Consider the following 18,454-nt stretch of genomic DNA (forward strand, 5'->3'; position numbering starts at 1 on the left):
TTTTGTATTTTTAGTACAGATGGGGTTTTACCATGTTGGCCAGGCTGATCTTAACACCTGACCTCAGACAATCTGCCTGCCTTGGCCTCCCAAAGTACTGGCATTACAGGTGTGAGCCATGGTGCCTGGCCTTGCCTCCCTCTTACAAGAAGTCTTGAGATTGCCTTTGGCCTCCCTGGCCAATCCTGTGCACCCACATATTCAGCCCTCATCAAGATCCTGAGGTGATCCCCGCTGCAAAGTCTCTTTGCCATATGAGGTTATGGTCACAGCTTCCAGGGATTAGGGTGTGGACATCTTTGGGAGTCATAATTTCTCCTCTAATAGACCTAATCCAACAGGGACCAACAAGATTCCCTCTCTTTCGAATCCTGGGAATTTGGAATTAGGTCCCAGAGAGGATGCATCAGCCAGATGCTGGTGAGCACAGGAGCGAATTGTACGGTCAGCCCCAGCCTCATCCACACCAGAGCCACAGAGGAGCAGAGAAACGCGAGTGAGCAGGAATGCAGGCTGCAATAGGAATGGGGCAGGTGGCCTGAGAGGTGCGGGCAAGGGACAGGCCCCAAGGGTGGGAGGAGGAGCCCTCACATGAGCTGTTGAACAGTAGTCAGCAGGATAGTTTAAACGGATCTCACCCCCGCCAGCTGTGTTCACTCTGAAAATTACAGAGTGATAATATGTAGCTACTTTTCTGGGCTAGTTACAGTGACACAATACATTACCCGAGTATCTGTGTAAGCTGTGGGCAAACCTGAAGCCCAGGCGTCACACAGGCAGGAGCACTCCCCTCCCGAGCAGCCCCAGCAGGGCTCCCCGGATTCTGATCGCCAGGCAGCCCGACTATCTTTATCCACGGTCCATTCATTGGAAACGCCACGCCTTTTTCCGGCTGGCTAATGAGTTCACATTCTCTGTAGGGACATGGATGAATCTGGAAACCATCATTCTCAGCAAACTGACACAAGAACAGAAAACCAAATACTGCATGTTTGCGCTCATAGGCGGGTGTTGAACAATAAGAACACACAGACACAAGGAGGGGAGCATCACACACTGGGGTCTGTTGGTAGGGGGAGCTAGGGGAAGGGACAGCGGTGGGTGGGGAGGTTGGGGAGGGATAACGTGGGGAGAAATGCCAGATATAGGTGACAGGGGGATGGAGGCAGCAAGCCACCTTGCCACGTATGTACCTATGCAACAATCATGCATGATCTGCACATGTACCCCAGAACCTACAGTACGGTTTAAAAAAATTCTGCCTAAAGAGCTCCCTTCATGGACTCCAGGTGAGGTAGGACCACCGTGATTTAGTCACAGGCGTGATTTAGTCACACACTGAAGAGGTGTGTTCTGAGATTCTCTCACGTAGGGTGTAGTCTCAGAGCAAAGCTCCGTGATTGGGAAGAGACCACTGTCCTTGTCATTAACAACCCAACCCTGGTGGGCAGAATCCTGCTACCCGCTCCCTTGCTTTGTAAACTTGTGGATGCCTCCTTGTCTGCTGCCTGGTTTTCAGCCAGTAACTGCCCTTATGCTCTATTTCTCTGCCCTACCCATTATCCTAAAAGTTAATGGTCACAAAACATTCGAAGGCATGGGTGTGGGTACAGTATTTACAGTATCAAAATGGGCCGGGCGCAGTGGCTCACCGCTGGAATCCCAGCACTTTGGGAGGCTGAGGCAGGCGGATCACTTGAAGTCGGGAGTTTGAGACCAGCCTGACTAACATGGTGAAACCCCACCTCTACTAAAAATACAAAAATTAGCCGGGCATGGTGGTGGGCACCTGTAGTCCCAGCTACCCAGGAAGCTGAGACAGGAAAATCGCTTTAACCTGGGAGGGAGAGATTGCAGTGAGCTAAGGTCATGCCACTGTACTCCAGCATGGGTGGCATATTGAGACTCCATCTCAAAAAAAAAGTACCAAAATGTATGTAAAGAATGATTCTGAAAGGCAGATCATCATCATGTAGTTTGTGCTTCTGCTTCTATACTTCGTGTAGAAGCATCCTGAAGAAGTTATAAAACAAGGCGTTTCTTGAACAGTGAGATTCCTGGACTCCAATGGCGCTTTGTGTTTAAGGGAATCATGTATAAAAACTCCCTTGTTTGTTCTGCTTTGTAAATTCAGGTTTTCAAGCATTAATTTCTTAGAGTCGGGCAAACTGCATTAAAACTGTATAGAACCTATGCTATTTTTATTTTATTTTATTTTATTTTTGGGACAGAGCCTCTGTTGTCCAGGCTGGAGTGCTGTGGTGCGATCTTGGTTCACTGCAACCTCCACCTCCTGGGTTCAAGCTATTCTTGTGCCTCATCCCCCTGAGTAGGTGGGATAACAGGCGCACGCCACCACACAGGGCTAATTTTTGTATTTTTAGTAGAGACAAGATTTCACCGCGTTGGCCAGGTTGGTCTTGAACTCCTGTGATCCGCCTGCCTCGGCCACCCAAAGTGAAAACCTACGCTATTGTTAACACTGATCCATTAACAACTTGAATAGCTTCTCTGCAGATCCTGGGTTTTCTGTTACATAACTAGACTTCGGGCTTTAGGCTGGGCACCGTGACTCACACCTGTAATCCCAGGACTTTGGGAGACTGAGGTGGGAAGAAGATGTCTTGAGCTCAGGAGTTTGAGACCTGCCTAGGCAACATAGCAAGACTCCATCTCTACATTTTATAAAATAGAAAAAAGGTTTTGAGCTTTAGATTCATGGCCAGGGGAAAGGGTCTGAGCCCAGAAATGCTCAGTGATCCATGTGTATTTCTGTGGCTTAGAATCATAAAAAGAAACCAAATACAAAAAGTTTGGGATTATGTACTAAGGACTTATGTATTAAAAGTAATGGTAAAGATGGCAATTACTTTCGCACCAATGTATACATAGTGAATTCCTAATTAGCCGTGGTATGGGCTGGAAAGAGACAGGAATACTGTAACATAGAAACAGTAAGCGTGTACATAACTCCTCAGTGATAAAAGTCATTCTAAAAGTTGGAGTGTCCTGAAATAAGATTTCCGAACAAAAAAACACTAATCATCATTGGCTTGGTTGGTGTATTAGGCTGTTATTATATTGCTGTAAAGAAATAACTGACTCCTGTAATCCCAGCACTTTGGGAGGGTGAGGTGGGCAGATCACTTGAGGTCAGGAGTTCAAGACCAGCCTGTCCAACGTGGTGACACCCCGTGTCTACTGAAAGTACAAAAATTAGCCCGGTGTGGTGGCGGGTGCCTACAGTCCCAGTTGCTGGGGAGGCTGAGGCAGGAGAATTGCTTGAACCTGGGAGGCAGAGGGTGCAGTGAGCCGAGATCACATCATTGCACTTGAGCCTGGGTAACAGAGCAAGACTTCATCTGAAAGGAAAAAAAAAAAAAAAAAAACTGAGACTGGGTAATTTATAAAGAAAAGAGTTTTAAGTGGCTCATGGCTCTGCAGGCTGCACAGCAGCAGAGTAGCTTCTGTTTCTGAGGGGACCCCAGGAAACTTGGAACTGTGGCAGAAGGGGAAGGGGAGGCAGGAGCCAGGATCGAGAGAGGTGGGGGAGGCACTACCATGTTGAAAAACCAGATTTCATGAGAACTCATTCGAGATCCCAAGGACGGCATCAAGGGGCGGTGCTGAACAACTCAGCGTGAGATCATCGTCCCGCGATCCGGTCACCTCCTGTGAGGCCCCGCCTCCAAAGCTGGGGATCATAATTCAACATGAGACCTGAGTGGGGTCTCCAGTTGGTACTGAGGGGTAAAAGTCCTTACCAGAGAACAATTTAACATCTGGCTGGGTTCAGAACAAAACCCGTAACCTCTGTTTTGCAGATAAAGACCACAGTGAAGGCAGTAGAGTATCTACTAATCAAGTCAGAATTGGAAGCAATCGATGTCAAATTATCGAGCGCTGAAACGACATTATTCTGGAATGGCGAAGGTACGGCACGTGGTGGGGGGCACATTCCTCCCGCCTCAGGTTACACTTGGGGGCCCGACCTGCCCAGTGTCTGTCTCCAAACACTGTTGGAGTGGCCACTTCGGCCTCCTGGCTGCATGGATCTGCTTTATGAGGGGGCTAAAGGAGAGTGACTTCCACCTGCTTGCCCAGGCCAACAAAAGCCCATCTGTGTCATTTACAAATGGAATCAGGCAAAGACTCCCTGGGAACTCCCCAGGGTTTCCAAGATTCCCAGACTGGGCTTGCTGGAGGCCCGGATTCCACTGCAGGTTTACGGAGCACGCACAGAGCGTGCACAGCTGGTGAGCAGAGCCAGTGCACATCTCGGCTAACTCGGGGCAGATATCAGGAAAGTAGAAGGAAGTGTAGCCATGAGTCGCCTTCTTCCCTTCTTTCCACCACTGGACAAGGCAGAAGACCCCCGGCCCCGCCTCTCATGCTCCCAGAGGTGGAACCTTCTAACATGAGGAGTTTGGGGCTCCCACGTGGGGTGAAGGGGCCACGTATTGTCCAAACCCTATGTCCAAAGGGACACTACATTTGTGCTTCTTTGCCATTTCATTTCCGAGAACACTCAACGATTTCTTCTGGGAATCATGTTCCAGGATAGGAGTATTTTCCCAGGGCTTTGTAGTGATGTGTGTTAAGCCAATCCAGGAAAAGTGTTTATCCTGCCGAATTGTTCATTTTGTAAGATTCCGTGACGCTTCCATCATAGGTGTGTTTCAGTACATTCAGGAGATGCGAGAAATTCTGCACAACCTGCAGAACAGGATGCAAAAAGCGAAACAAAATATAGAAGGAATTTCCCAGGCTATGAAGGTAAGCAAGGGGCAGAGCACAGAGCAGGGCCCTGGGGGGCCTGGGGCCGCCCTGAGGCAAACCAGGCTGTGAAGAGAGGCCATGGAAGGTGCCGTGATGTGCGCTGGGGTGGGGGGTGGCGGCACTGGGAGCCGCTGTGCTGTGCTCTCACTGGTAGGATGATACCAGAGTGGTCCCAGGGTACAAAGAGCCCAGTTGCTCTGTGGAATTCAGTTCTGCTCCATTCTGCTGAGCTCTGCAAGGCCCCTTCTGTGCCAGGCCAGTGCCAGGAGTAAGGGGTGCAAAGAGATCCACCAAGACTCACCCCTACTGGGAACAAGCCCATTGCTAAGTACAGAAGTGGAACAATTGTCATTCGAGCTCCTTCTGGAGCCCTGGGGGAAATCCTTCACTAGCCTTCTCGGGGATCTGGCCTGTCACTCGTGCTCCGATTTGCAAAAACACTTGCAGCAATGTCGCCAAAAGGAAGCTTTAAGAAATTTCTCCTCTTGTTAATTTGCAATGTGTACTATAGAACTCTCTTTCTTTCTCTTTTTTGGAGACAGAGTCTCACTCTCTTGCAGCTGGAATGCAGTGGCACCATCTTGGCTCACTGCAACCTCTGCCTCCTGGGTTCAAGTGACGCTTGTGTCTCAGCCTTCCCAGTAGCTGGGACTACAGGTGTGCACCACTGTGCTCAGCTAATCTATTCTATTTTTAGTAGAGATGGAGTTCTATCATGTTGCCCAGGGCGATCTCTAACTCCTGAGCTCAGGCAATTTGCCTGCCTTGGCTTCCCAAAGTGGTAGGATTACAGATGTGAGCTTCCGCGCCTGGCCAACTCTATTTCATTTTAAAGCGATTGTGTTTAAGCTATATTTCTCTATCAACATATTAAAATGAAATCATCCTGATGGCCCACCAACCCTGCTCTGTTTTCCTACCCACTACAACTGGACTTCAGATGACGTGGCATCCCACCGCTTCCTGCCCTAAGCTCCCCACAAACCCTTGAGTGGAAATCATTTAGAATTTCTGATCCAGGCCAGCATTAATGTCTTCATTGGAACATATCTCTCCTAATCCAGGAACCGTTTGGCTTGTCACAGTGTGAAACTTACAGTCACATTCATTTCCTCCTCATCCACTTAGATCTTTTAATTTTTTATTTTTTTGTATTTTAGTAGAGATGGGGTTTCACCATGTTGGCCAGGACCGTCTTTAACTCCTGACCTCATGATCCGCCTGCCTCAGCCTCCCAAAGTGCTGGGATGATAGGCATGAGCCTCTGTGCCCGGCCCCATCCACTTAGATTTACTCAGTATATTGTAGACAGAAATCATTGCTCACCACTATTTTTTTCCTGATTCAACTTTCTTTTCTTTTCTCTCTCTCTTTAAGACAGAGTCTTGCTCTGTCATCCAGGCTGGAGCGCTGTGGCGCAACCTCTGCCTCCCGGGTTCAAGTGATTCTCGTGCCTTAGCCTCCCGAGTCGCTACAGGCGCGCATCACCATGCTCAGCTAATTTTTTGTATTTTTGGTAGAGATGGGGTTTCACTACCAAACCTGCTACCAAGACCCGCCTGGTTGGCCAGGTGGGTCTTCAACTCATGAGCTCAAATGATCCACCTGTCTCAGCCTCCCAACGTGCTGGGATTACAGTCATGAGCCGTCGCTCCTGGCTCTGATTCAGTTTTCAATGGACGGGAATCATGTCTCAAGTAATTTCCTCAGAAAGTACACACTGATGATGTGCTTTCTGAGTCCTCCCTTGTCCAAAAAATATCTTTCTTTTGACTTCATCTGCAGTGATCTTGTCCAGGTCAGGGATTTTTTGATAGGGCCCTTTTCTTTCAGTGTTCTAGAAACGGCCGTGTGTGTGTTTACCAGGGCTGCCGTCACACAGTGCTGCAAGTCTGGGTGGCTTCACCAACAGACGTTTATCTTTCAGTTCTGGAGGCTGGAAGTCCAACGTCAAGGTGTCGCAGGGCTGGCTCCTCCCAGGGCACTGGTGTCGGCTGTAGATGTCTTCTCCCTGTGGCTTCAGAGTCCTCCGTCTGTGTGTCTGTGTCGTCATCCCTTCGTCCCATAAAGACAGAGGACACCGGTCATACTGGATGAGGGCCCACGCTAACTCGAGCCCCTTCTGGAGCCCTGGGGGAAATCCTTCACTAGCCTCCTTGGTGATCTAGTCTGTCACTTGTACTCTGATTTGCAAAAACACTTGCAGCAATGTCGCCAAAAGGAAGTTTTAAGAAATTTCTCCTCTTGTTAATTTGCAATGTGTACTATAGAACTCCCTTTCTTTCTCTTTTTTGGAGACGGAGTCTCACTCTCCTACAGCTGGAATGCGGTAGCGCCATCTTGGCTCACTGCAACCTCTGCCTCCTGGGTTCACGTGACGCTTGTGTCTCAGCCTCCCCAGTAGCTGGGACTACAGGTGTGCACCACTGTGCTCAGCTAATCTTTTCTATTTTTAATAGAGATGGAGTTCTATCATGTTGCCCAGGGTGGTCTTGAACTCCTGAGCTCAGGCAATTTGCCTGCCTTGGCTTCCCAAAGTGGTAGGATTACAGATGTGAGCTTCCGCGCCTGGCCAGCTCATGGTAATTTCAGCACCTCTGTAAAGCTCTCATCTCCAAATTCCATTGCATTCTGAGGTGCGGGGGTCAGGGCCCCTATACATAGATTTGGGGGGCACAGTTCAGCCCCCGCCAGCCCTGGCTCCTGTCCACCAGTGCTGGAGAGGCTGACAACACCCTGGCTCCTTCCTTCATGAGCCTGTCCTGTCTGTGGTGTGTGGAGTTCTTCGTTATCTTTAGGGTCCAGAAAATGTCACCAAGGTGTCCAGACGTGTGCCTCCTTGTGTTAATGTTCCCTGGACGTTGTGACGTTCTTCCAGCCTGATGACGGTGTTGGCTCGCCAGCGGGTGGGCATGGCGTCACTCCCCCTCCCCCTCCCCCCCCCCCGGCACCTCCCCGTCTGCCCTGGAACACAGGCCGGCTCCCCAGCATCTCTGACGTGGGAGCCAGGTGTCTCACCTGTCTCTGCATGTGTGGCTTCTCCGTCTCTCCACTTCGTTTCATGCCAAGGGGTTTCTGTCCTTTCCGTCGCCCGCAGTGCTCACCCAGCCTCCTCTGTGGCTGTTCTCTCTCTCCTCTACAGAGCTGTTAAATCCAGAAACCAGACCCTTCAAGCCCCACGGGCTTCTGAATCTTTGGCAGGGGCCGCAGCGGGTGCAGGGTCTCAGAGGGTCGGCTGCAGGCTCTTGTCGGTGGGCAGTGAGCAGGAGATGGGAGCAGGACCACTCTGAAGGCAAATCCTGTGGCGATTCCTGCCACTGCCGAGGCCCCAGCTTGCCCGCTGCCCACCACAGAGGCCCAGGGTGGCACTTCCTCTCCATCTGAGACCTGAGGCCTTAAGTAAACCTCCCTTTACCTGAGCTAGCTTGTTTGCACCAGAAGTTCTTGACTAAACCACAAAGTATTTGCTTTCTTCTGGTGCTGTGCTGAAATGCTGAAGGCCAGGAGTTGGGTCTCTGGGCACCGAGGAAGGAATGATCTGTTGGCTGGCTCCGAGGTTGTTGGGTTCAGGGGTGCGTGTTGATGAAGTTCACCTCTGCAGCAGAAAAGCAAAGGTGACCTCTGAGGAGGGAAGGCACACACTTGGGCCCACGGTCCTTGTCATCTCAGGTGGCTACGAGAAAATACTGCAGGCTCAGTTCCTGGTGAGGGGTTTGTTGCTGGCGTGCAGATGGCCACCTTCTCCATGTGCCTCATGTGGTAGAGGGGGAGGACGCTCTGGTGTCTCTTTCGCTGCTTAAAGGATACTAATCTCTTCGTGGGGGCCCTGCTCTCATGATCTCGTCTAAACCCAACCACCTCCCAGGAGCCCTGCCTCCTCCTGGGGCTTGAATATGTGAATTCTGGGAGGTGAGAGAACACAGACATGCAGTTCATAACGCCCACCCAGTAGGGGATCCGCTAACCCCCGTTACGGGGAGAATAATCACTGAACTGGTGACAGTCAGAATCGCTGGCCCCCTGTCTCCATCCCCATCCCTTTCCTCATCACGTCCATTCTGAAGCTGCAGCAGCTGCACAGTGAGCAGGCTGAAGGCCAAGGGGCTGCGTGGAGGGCCAGCATGCCCGTGCCCTGTACTTAGATGCAGAAGCAGAGCTGGGGAACAGTGGCCTCATGCACACACCCTCACACGCATCACGCTGTCTCAAAGCTGGCAAAAACAGATGTGACAGCCAGCAGCGTCCGGCTCCCCAGCTTAGTGAGAAAACCAAGCAATTGGAAAAGAAAGTGGTTCAAACGCAGTCCGTCAGACCTGCAATAAATAATTCCTATTAGGAGTTCTTGCATTGTCAGGCTGTGCCCTTAGCACTCAGGTGAGCAGCAAAGGGGTTAGGACCAAAAGGAGGCTGTTCAAAGACTGTGCAGCATTTGAGAGGCGGAGGTCCTTTGATATCTCAGAAAAACACAGACGTATTGGAGCTATTTATTTAGTAAAGCTGAGACTTTTTTTCTTAAATTAAAAAGGCCTTGACATTTATGAAGTAACAGAATGAGAGGAAGGCAGAGAAGTGAAAGGACATGGCTAAGAAAGTCAAAACTGCAAAAGCAGAATTAAAATATACCAAAGCACCAGTTAGACTAGAATTAGTGCTACCTAACAGCAGATACAGTAAATGGACAGTTGAGGAAATTGCTAATATGTGAAGGGAAATAATAGATATGTGTAAGATGGGGGAGAGGAGCAATATAAAAATCATACTCGTTACTAAGCTGGAGAAATAACAGGCTGGGCACAGTGGCCCACAGCTGTAATCCCAGCACTTTAGGGGGTCGAGGCAGGGAGATCACTTGAGGTCAGGAGTTTGAGACCAGCCTGGCCAACATGGCGAAACCCATCTCTACCAAACATACAAAAATTAGCCAGGCGTGGTGACATGCACCTGTAATCCCAGATACTAGGCAGGAGAATTGCGTGAACCTGGGAGGCAGAGGTTGCAGTGAGCCAAGATTACACCACTGCACTCCAGCCTCGGTAACAGAGCGAGACTCTGTCTCAATTTAAAAAAAAAAAAAAAAGAAAAAAAAAGAAAGAAAGAATGAACAAAGATGTAATAGAAGAAAATTTTCTCAAGCTGGAGAGACAAAAATTAAAAGAAGGCCTGAGTGTAGAGGTCAAAGTGGATAACTGATTTCCAGGCCAGATGACATATGTAGACATATTCTGACCAAAATTTTAAATCCCAAGGCTACAGAACAATATTCTGCATGTTTCTACCAAGCAGGCAGCCTTTTGACTTTACACAGATTTTCCGGAACATGATAAAGCAATGACCAGTCTTGAGAAAGGCTCCTGACAATTATCTGTGAAGGCAACAGTAAAGTCATCCTCACACATGCACAGAAAAATACCATTTGGGTACCTGCCATTCCTGAGAAACCTATTCCAGGATGTATTCCAGACCACCAAGAGATCAACCACATTCCAGAGTACCAAAGCGGGAATTAACATGTAAAAAGACTAGCAGTGAGCTTGAAACCAATTAAACATAAAGAGATAAGTACATAAAGAGATAAATATGGTTGTAAAATGTTACATTCCAAAGTCATAAGCAGTAGTTGTAGAATAGAATGATATAAGTGGTAGAAACAATATCTATGGTGATAAATATGATCAATAATTGGAAGTTAGGAGGAGGAACAAAGGTGGGGCAGGGGAGTTCACAATATCCTAAATTCCCAAAGATGGATAACAGGAATCAAAAACTATTTTTCTTTTTTCTTTTCTTTTCTTTTTTTCTTTCTTTCTTTTTTTTTTTTTGAAATGGAGTCTCACCCCTCTGTCGCCCAGGCTGGAGTGTGCCACTGCACAATCTTGGCTCACTGTAGCCTCCACCTCTTGGGTTCAAGCAATTCTCCTACATTAGCCTACTACATAGCCAGGATCACAGGCATGTGCCACCACGCCTAACTAATTTTTGTATTTTTAGTAGAGACAGGGTTTTACATGTTGGGCAGGCTGGTCTCGAATTCCTGGCCTCAGGTGATCCACCTGCCTTGGCCTGCCAAAGTGCTGAAATTACAGGCATGAGCCACCATGCCAGGCCGTAATTTTTCTTTATATCCAAACTTAGAGAAATATTTAAAAGATAGCTTTAATAAACTTAATGGCAAGTACTAGTGGAATTATAAATAGGATTTCTCCTATCCAAATCCCTAAGGAATATAAAAGCAAATAAGCTATAGTTTTCAAAGCACAGTACCACAACAAAGGGAAACAGAAAGCAGAAAGGATAAAGCGTGATGACAAAAGGCAAACGTTAGTTACAATATATATACATTATTTAAAAGCAAAATATTTCAGATTAGATTGTTTAAAAATGTAATTGTATGCTAATTCCAAGAGATAGCTAAAACAGAATGGAAAGGTTGAAGACAAAATGATTGACAAGTAGATGAAACCATATGAAACTTCCAATAATTGACCATATTTGACTTTTGAAAGACGGTGTTTTTCACAGATGAGCACAACAGCTCGTGCCTGTAATCCAAGCACTTTGCAAGGCCAAAGCAGGAGCATGGCTTGAGCCCACGGCCTTCCTATGTTACTCGGGCTGGGGGCACACCTGTGGTCCCAGGTGTTTTGGAGGCTGAGTTGGGAGGATCACGTGAGCCTGGGAGATTGAGGCTGCAGTGAGCCGAGATTGTGCCACTGCACTTCAGCCTGGGTGACACAGCAAGACCCCATTTCAAAGGAAAAAAAGGCAATTTCAGATGGCAATCTTATTCACACATGTAGATACATGCTTGCATGCATACACACATATGACAAAATACTAATCAGCCAAGAACCACTCAGGGCAAGAATACATGTTTAGCTAAACATACACGATCAAGTAAAATCTATATAAAAATTATAATTGTCCTAAAATGTTATGTTCCCAGTAATAGTATTGTTAATATATCTATCTAAATAAAAGCAAAAGCTATTAGGAAAACAGAGAAGTGGGCAGAACATGTGTAATGGGAAGCCTAACACGCCATGATTATCCTGCCACGGACTGCGAGTTTGCGGCTCCCAAACATTCCTCTGTGGAAGCCCTAATCCCCAGTGTGATGGGATTCGGAGATGTGGCCTTGGGAGGTGATTAGAACATGAGGGTAGAGCCCTCATGAAGGAGATTCGTGTCCTTATAGGAAGAGGCGTGAGAGAGCTCACTCTGCCCCTCTGCCATGTGAGGGCACAGCAAGAAGGCAGCCATTGCCATCTGCACGCCAGGAAGAGAGCCCTCACCGGGAACCAGACCTGGCACCTTGATCTCAGACAAAGTCCATCCTGTTAGACATGGATGGCAGATTTGCCAATGTCAACAGCCTCCAGGCTGTGAGAAATAGATGTCTGTTGCTTAAGCCCCCTAGGATATGGTGTTTTGGTTAGTTACCCAAGCTGACTAAGGCATACACAGAACACGTTTTTCTGACCATGAAGCAATAAGGCTGCTAATTAAAAAAGAAAAACAGAACTTAAGAGGAAACCCTTCTAACAAGGTAAACACAGAGGTTTAATCATATCACTTATGTTCACACAAAAGCATCAGCAGAAAAACTGAGAGCAATCACCTAAATACCAAATACTGTCTACAGGAGGGAGGTGGGTGATCGAAGTCTTCACGGTTCACACCGGAGTCACAGAGACTGTCTAGAAATGGCTGAATCAACAGAGAGTCCATAAATTATCAGAGTGACGGAGGCAACCATGTTTCCAGTGAGGGATGGGATGGAGGATAGAGAGATGGGCCGAAGAGCTTGTGGCTTTTTTATCAAAAACTTTTCTTGTTAAGTGTTTTGTTACCATAGATGCATCACTTTGATGGAAATGTGCAGGAAAGGAAAATCTAATGTTGGATTAGAGAGGAAAATCCAGATCATCGTCACAGGTGGCCAGCACCCTTGTGGCAGAACTCCCACTCACAGAGGAGCCAGGGTCAGGACCCCACTCGCCACCCTTTCCCCTCCCTGTCGGTAGGTCAGCGGCCCCCACAAAGGGGACTCGCTCCCATCTGGCTCTCCATTTGCAGCTATGGACGATCCACCCAGCACTGCCCACACATCCCTCGACCCTCAGGTCCTTCTGTACCCCAATGAGAGAATTAGATGCTCTTTTCCCGAGAGTGACCCCGTTCTGGCCCGGTTGAGTGAGACATCTCAATGGTCTCCCTGTGGTTCCCCTAGGCCCCAGTTTTGGTTTTGAGCTAAATTATTTAAGGCTGTCTGGCCAACAGTTAGGCACAGGTCCTCAGTGGCCCCTAGTGGGCACAGGTCATGGGGAACTAGGCTCCAGTCCAAGATCAGGCCGGGATGAGGAAACTCACACCAAAGAGCACGCGGTGGAAAAGTGCGGCCGGAAGCGGTTTCTCCAGAGCTTTTCCCCCGTGCTTTCCTCCCAGGACTGGTCGGCCAACCTGCTGTTTGAAAGAAAGGACAATAAGAAAGAGGCCCTGTTAGACCTGGATGGAAGAATGGCCAACCTCAGCAAGCGCTACACAGCAGTGAAGGACGCCGGCGTGAAGATCCAAGCCATGGTCGCGGTAAGGAAATGCCTGGGAGGTTTCCTGAGAGCCCACTCGCTTTTAGCTGGGAGGGGAGAGTCAAGGCAGAGCTGGAGATTTCATAAAAATGACGGGTGACACATCTTCAGTGGTCACCGAAGCCTGTGATCTGGCCGGGCGCAGTGGCTCTCGCCTGTAATCCCAGCACTCTGGGAGGCCGAGTCCGGCAATCACCTGAGGCCAGGAGTTCTAGACCAGCCTGGCCAACATAGTAAAACCCCGTCTCTACTAAAATTACAAAAATTAGCCAGGTGTGGTGGCACGTGCCCGACGTCCCAGTTACTCGGGAATCTGAGGCAGGAGAAACGCTTGACCCTGGGAGGGGGGAGGTTGCGGTGAACCACGATCGCGCCACCGCACCCCAGCCTGGGTGAAAGAGCGAGACTCTGTCTCAAATAAAAAGTCTATGGTTTTTAATCCAAGCAAGGCTTATCTTTAAGTAGCACACCACCCTGTAAACTTCCAAGCCTGGTTCCTTTGTGACGGGCCTGCCCTACTCTATGCTAAGGGCACCTGAGCCCTCACCCTGCACGCCGTGGGTGTGGGCCAGTGACGTTTTCATACTTGGTCAGCAGATCTTGTCTTCCCGGGATGAGCTGCTGAGGGCAGGCACTGTGGATTTCCCATGCACGGGTGTGGGCAGGGAACGGTAACATGGGAAGAGCGAGGACCGTACGAATGTGCACAGGGTGTGTCACAACCAGCACATGTGAATGGGTAGAATGTGATAACGCATGCCTGCTTTGCTACCTAGGATGCCGGCTGGTCCTTCTTGTCCATAGTCCCAACAGCCCATGACTGTGTGTCCCTGCCAGCGTCTTGGGAGCCCTCGTTGTTTGCACGTTGAGTGGGGGAGTGCAGAACAGTAGACTGACATTCCTGGGTGCTCCGTCTGGCGTCCTGACATGGCCGGGGTTTTCATGCCCTCCTCGCTTGGCAGTCATTTCATCCAACTTGCATTTTAGTTTATCTCTGGGGAGACTGTGAAAGGTGGAGCTTTGCATTCACCTGCAAAAGAGACTACTCTCCCTTGAGCTCAAAATATGGCCAGGCGTCGTGGCTCACGTCAGTAGTCCCACCACTTTGGGAGGCCAAGTGGGTGGATCACTTGAGGTCAGGAGTTTGAGACCAGCCTGGCAATGTGGTGAAAGCCTGTCTCTACTAAAAATATAAAAATTAGCTGGGCATAGTGGTGGGCACCTGTAATCTCAGCTACTCAGGAGGCTGAGGCAGGAGAATCACTTGAACCTGGGAGACAGAGGTTGCAGTGAACCAAGATTACACCATTGTACTCTAGCCTGGGTGACAAGAGAGAGAAGTCATCTCAACAACACTACAAAAAAAAAAAAAAATTAGCTGGGCATGGTGGTGCATACTTGTAATCTCAGCTACTTGCGAGGCTGAGGCAGGAGAATTGCTTGAAACTGGGAGACAGAGGTTGCGGTGAGCTGAGATCACACCATTGCACTCCAACCTGGGCAACAAGAACAAAACTCCATCTCAAAAAAAAAAAAAAAATTCAGGGCAGTTGTTTTTGGGGGTTTTCAGTGCATGGTGCAAATCAGTGGTGTGGCCTTGAATGATGAGTCATCCCATCCAGACAGACCAGCAGGCCCCACCTGGGGATGGGCTATTATTGGCTCTTCTCTTGTCACGTATTGCTATAAAGGTCATCACTTCAGGAAGTGACTTGACTGAACCAGAATCTGGTTTGCCTCATTCCCAGTTCCCATTCTTCCCCTCCCTGCCATGGTGCCAGAAGTTCTCTCTAAATGAAAATGCTAACCTGCAAACATGTTGCTTGGAAGAGTGAACTGACTGAAGAGTGACCTGATTAGCTTGCTGATACTCTCAGAAGGCTTGGAGACAGCACAGGAGAGCGATTTGACTTAGGGTCAGGAAAGGTTCAGAGGATGGGCGCACAGTGTGTGGGCAGGCGTGGAGGCAGGACTGGGCCGAGGCTGCAGCCAAGCATCAGGGACAGGAGCCTAAGAGGGGCAGAGGCCTGTGAGGAGCCTCTCCTGTTCCCCAGCTGTCATGAGATGGTGTTGCCGCTTGTGCACGACTCTGTCACCGCATAGGTTTACTCCCATGACAGTCAGTGTAGCCATTTCTTTTTATCTTACACTGAAGTTATTTGAGCCCAAGTCTTCTCTCCCTTATTAGAATAGACCTGCCTGAAGGTATAGACTAAGTGGAATTAATCTCTGAGTTTCCCTGTAGCACTTAGTATCCTAGAGATTCATCCACCCAGCCAGCCAGCCAACCAGTCAGCCATCTACCCACTCACACATCTACCCACCCCATTCATCTGTCCATCCACCTACCCCACTCATACATCGACCCCACCCACCCATACATCCACCCCACCCACCCATACATCCACCGCACCACCCATACATCCACCGCACCACCCATATATCCAACTCACCCACGCATACATCCACCCTACCCACCCACCCATTCATCCACCCACCCATACATCCATCCACTCATTCACCCACCCATCCACCCATCTATGCACCCACCCACCCACCCCTTCACCCATCCGTCAACCCACCCACCCATTCATCCACCCACTCATTCATCCACCCACCCACCCATCCATCCGTCCATCTACTCACACATCTAGCAGCCCCATTCATCCATCTATCCATCCATCCCACTCATCAGTTCATCCACCCACCGAACCCACTTATCCAGCCGTACAACCACTCACCCACCTACCAGCGCCTGCTCTGTGCCAGGCATGCTGCTGAGTTGTGGGGGCACAGTGGTGGAGAGGATGGTCAATCTTTGTTTTCATGAATTTGGGCATCGAAAGGGCATGCAGACCAAAGACAAATCAAAAACAGATAAAATAATTCTGAGTGGCCCTCTGCACCATGGTGGACATAAATAATGGGTTGCTAGAGGGAACCCAACCAGAGATGGAGGATTCCTTTTGGCGTAGAACTGGTATATCCAAGCAAAGCCCGGCGTGGGACTGGTATACCCGTGCAAAGCCCGGCGTGGGACTGGTATATCCGAGCAAGTTGTAAGGAAAGCGCCACATTCTGAGTTCCAATCATGAGTCCTTTATTGCCAGCGACTGAGAGATGGCTAACACTCAAAATTCTCTCAGCCCTGAGGAATGGGCTTGATTCTTTTTTGTACCTTGCTTAAGAAAGGGGAGGGGGAGCCTCGCTGAAGCAGATACAGAAGCAGAGCAAGCAAGTTAGATAAGGAGGCTGGTCACTAGGAGGCAGGAAGTTCCCATGATTGTTGATTACTAAGGAGGGTGTACACAAGCAGTCCCCATGATTGCTGGTTACCAAGGGGCTATTCAATACTTGTCATACAATCAATCAAGGGGGCTATTCACAAACAAGTGGGCTTGCCAAGCAGGCTGTGGTTGCAAAGGTTATGTGTTTCTGTAGTTATAAGTGCAGCATGACCCAGGTATGCACTCAAGGGAGAAACGGCGGGAGGGGTGAGGCGGAGGTCAAGATAGAGTCTGTCTGGCTCTCAGCAAGATGGAGTCTGTCAGGCTAACACAGGGTAGGTTAGCACAGGACGAGCCCTGCACCCGCAGGAAGCTCGAACAGCCCCGTGTGTCTGGGTATGAACATGGATGGATGGTCCAGAGAGTCACTGAACAGCGAGATCCAAGAGCAGACACCCGGTGAAGCGAGGGCCAGCTGTGCGCTTGTGTTTGCAGGAAAACGCGGAACTGTTCAGGGCGGACACCTCGAGCCTGCCCTGGAAGGATTACGTCAATTACATTGACGACATGGTCCTGGATGAATTTGACCAGTTCATTCGCAAATCGCTGAATTTCCTGATGGACAACATGGTTATAGATGTAAGTTATGAACATAAGGTAATATATGTATATGTATTCTCATATGTTAGAATCTACAGCTTCTAATTTCCCGATGAAAGAACTATCATTTTTATAGATAAGCACTTATTAAAATATAACTTAGGTGATCCTCTTGACCTGGTTTTAAACCTGAAATTCCCACATCCCAGAACCCCCTCAGTCCCAGGTGCTCAGGACCATGGGTCACCTTAAATCTACTGCAATATACATTGGCTGCAGAAAGCCTCAGGAGACCTAAGAGGGTGGTCCTACCTCACTGCCGCGTGAGGGAAGGTGGGCACCACTGTCTGCTACTCGTGTGGATTGGGGGGAGGGTCTTCCATCAGCAACAGTAGCCACTAACCTACTCAATCCTATAGGGCTGAGTAGAAGGGAAGCCGGTCAGCGAAGGGGTAGTGCTGGTTAATCCCAGTGTTCTCCATGGCAGTGGCCCCTTTCCTACCCGCTGCTTCTGTGTTGTGACAGTTTCCAAATGATTTTGAGTACTGCCAGGAGGCCACTATCAAAGGCTCCCCCAGGCCACCAACAGCAAAGGCACGTGGCAGTGGTGTGCCCTCGTACAGGCCATGGGGGGCGGGTGGTGTTTGAGCCTGGTACACGGGTCTCCGGCTGGTAACTAGTAACAGACCCAAAATTCAGATGATGAAAGTCGCCATCACTACAACTGCCCCAGTGAGAGTGTCTCAGTGGAAGCCGTGAGGATGCCCTGGTAACAGTGCCCTTCTCAAGGAGTTCAAGGGAGTCCTCCTACTTGTGAGTAGCCTGCGGGCAGGAGCCAGCCTGAGTCCTTAGAAAAGTCTGGTCACCCAAGTCCATGACAATTGACCGTTCATCCCAATGAGCACCTCACTCAGATACTGATACAGCCCCCTCCTGCTCGTAGAGAAACTGGGGGACTTGAAAGGCCACCACCCACAGGTCCCATGGGGACTCGTGTGAGGGCAGCTCAGTGGCCACAGTGTGATCTCGCAGCCTGGTGGGTCCTGGCCCACATTTTGAGAATCATTGGTTAGGCAGGAAGAGCACCAGCGTTGACCTCAATCCCATCCCTTTAAACCAGACCTGTACCCACAGCCCTGCAGTCTCACCAGGGGCCTCCAGAGCACAGGGGAGTGCGGCCGAGCGCTCTGTAAGTGGGAACTCCCAAGGAGAGGGACATGGAGGCTTGTCTAGCCCCTGCAGTTCAGGCTTTGTGTGTGAGTG

At 49.4% G+C, this 18,454-nt stretch overlaps 1 protein-coding gene across 1 annotated transcript in view; it reads left to right on the forward strand.

Annotated features, from left to right (window-relative positions):
- The window catches only part of DNAH17 (dynein axonemal heavy chain 17), a 154,071-nt gene that overhangs the window by 24,127 nt on the left and 111,490 nt on the right, over window positions 1-18,454 (forward strand). Inside the window, exons 14-17 of the mRNA XM_032241495.1 lie at window positions 3,825-3,933; window positions 4,673-4,776; window positions 13,225-13,365; window positions 17,087-17,230. Coding sequence (XP_032097386.1) covers window positions 3,825-3,933; window positions 4,673-4,776; window positions 13,225-13,365; window positions 17,087-17,230 — 498 coding nt within the window. The remainder of the gene's footprint in view (window positions 1-3,824; window positions 3,934-4,672; window positions 4,777-13,224; window positions 13,366-17,086; window positions 17,231-18,454) is intronic.

Source organism: Sapajus apella, unplaced genomic scaffold, assembly GCF_009761245.1.
Source record: "Sapajus apella isolate SASKATOON/1434 unplaced genomic scaffold, GSC_monkey_1.0 scaffold48, whole genome shotgun sequence".
Lineage (NCBI taxonomy): Eukaryota > Metazoa > Chordata > Mammalia > Primates > Cebidae > Sapajus > Sapajus apella.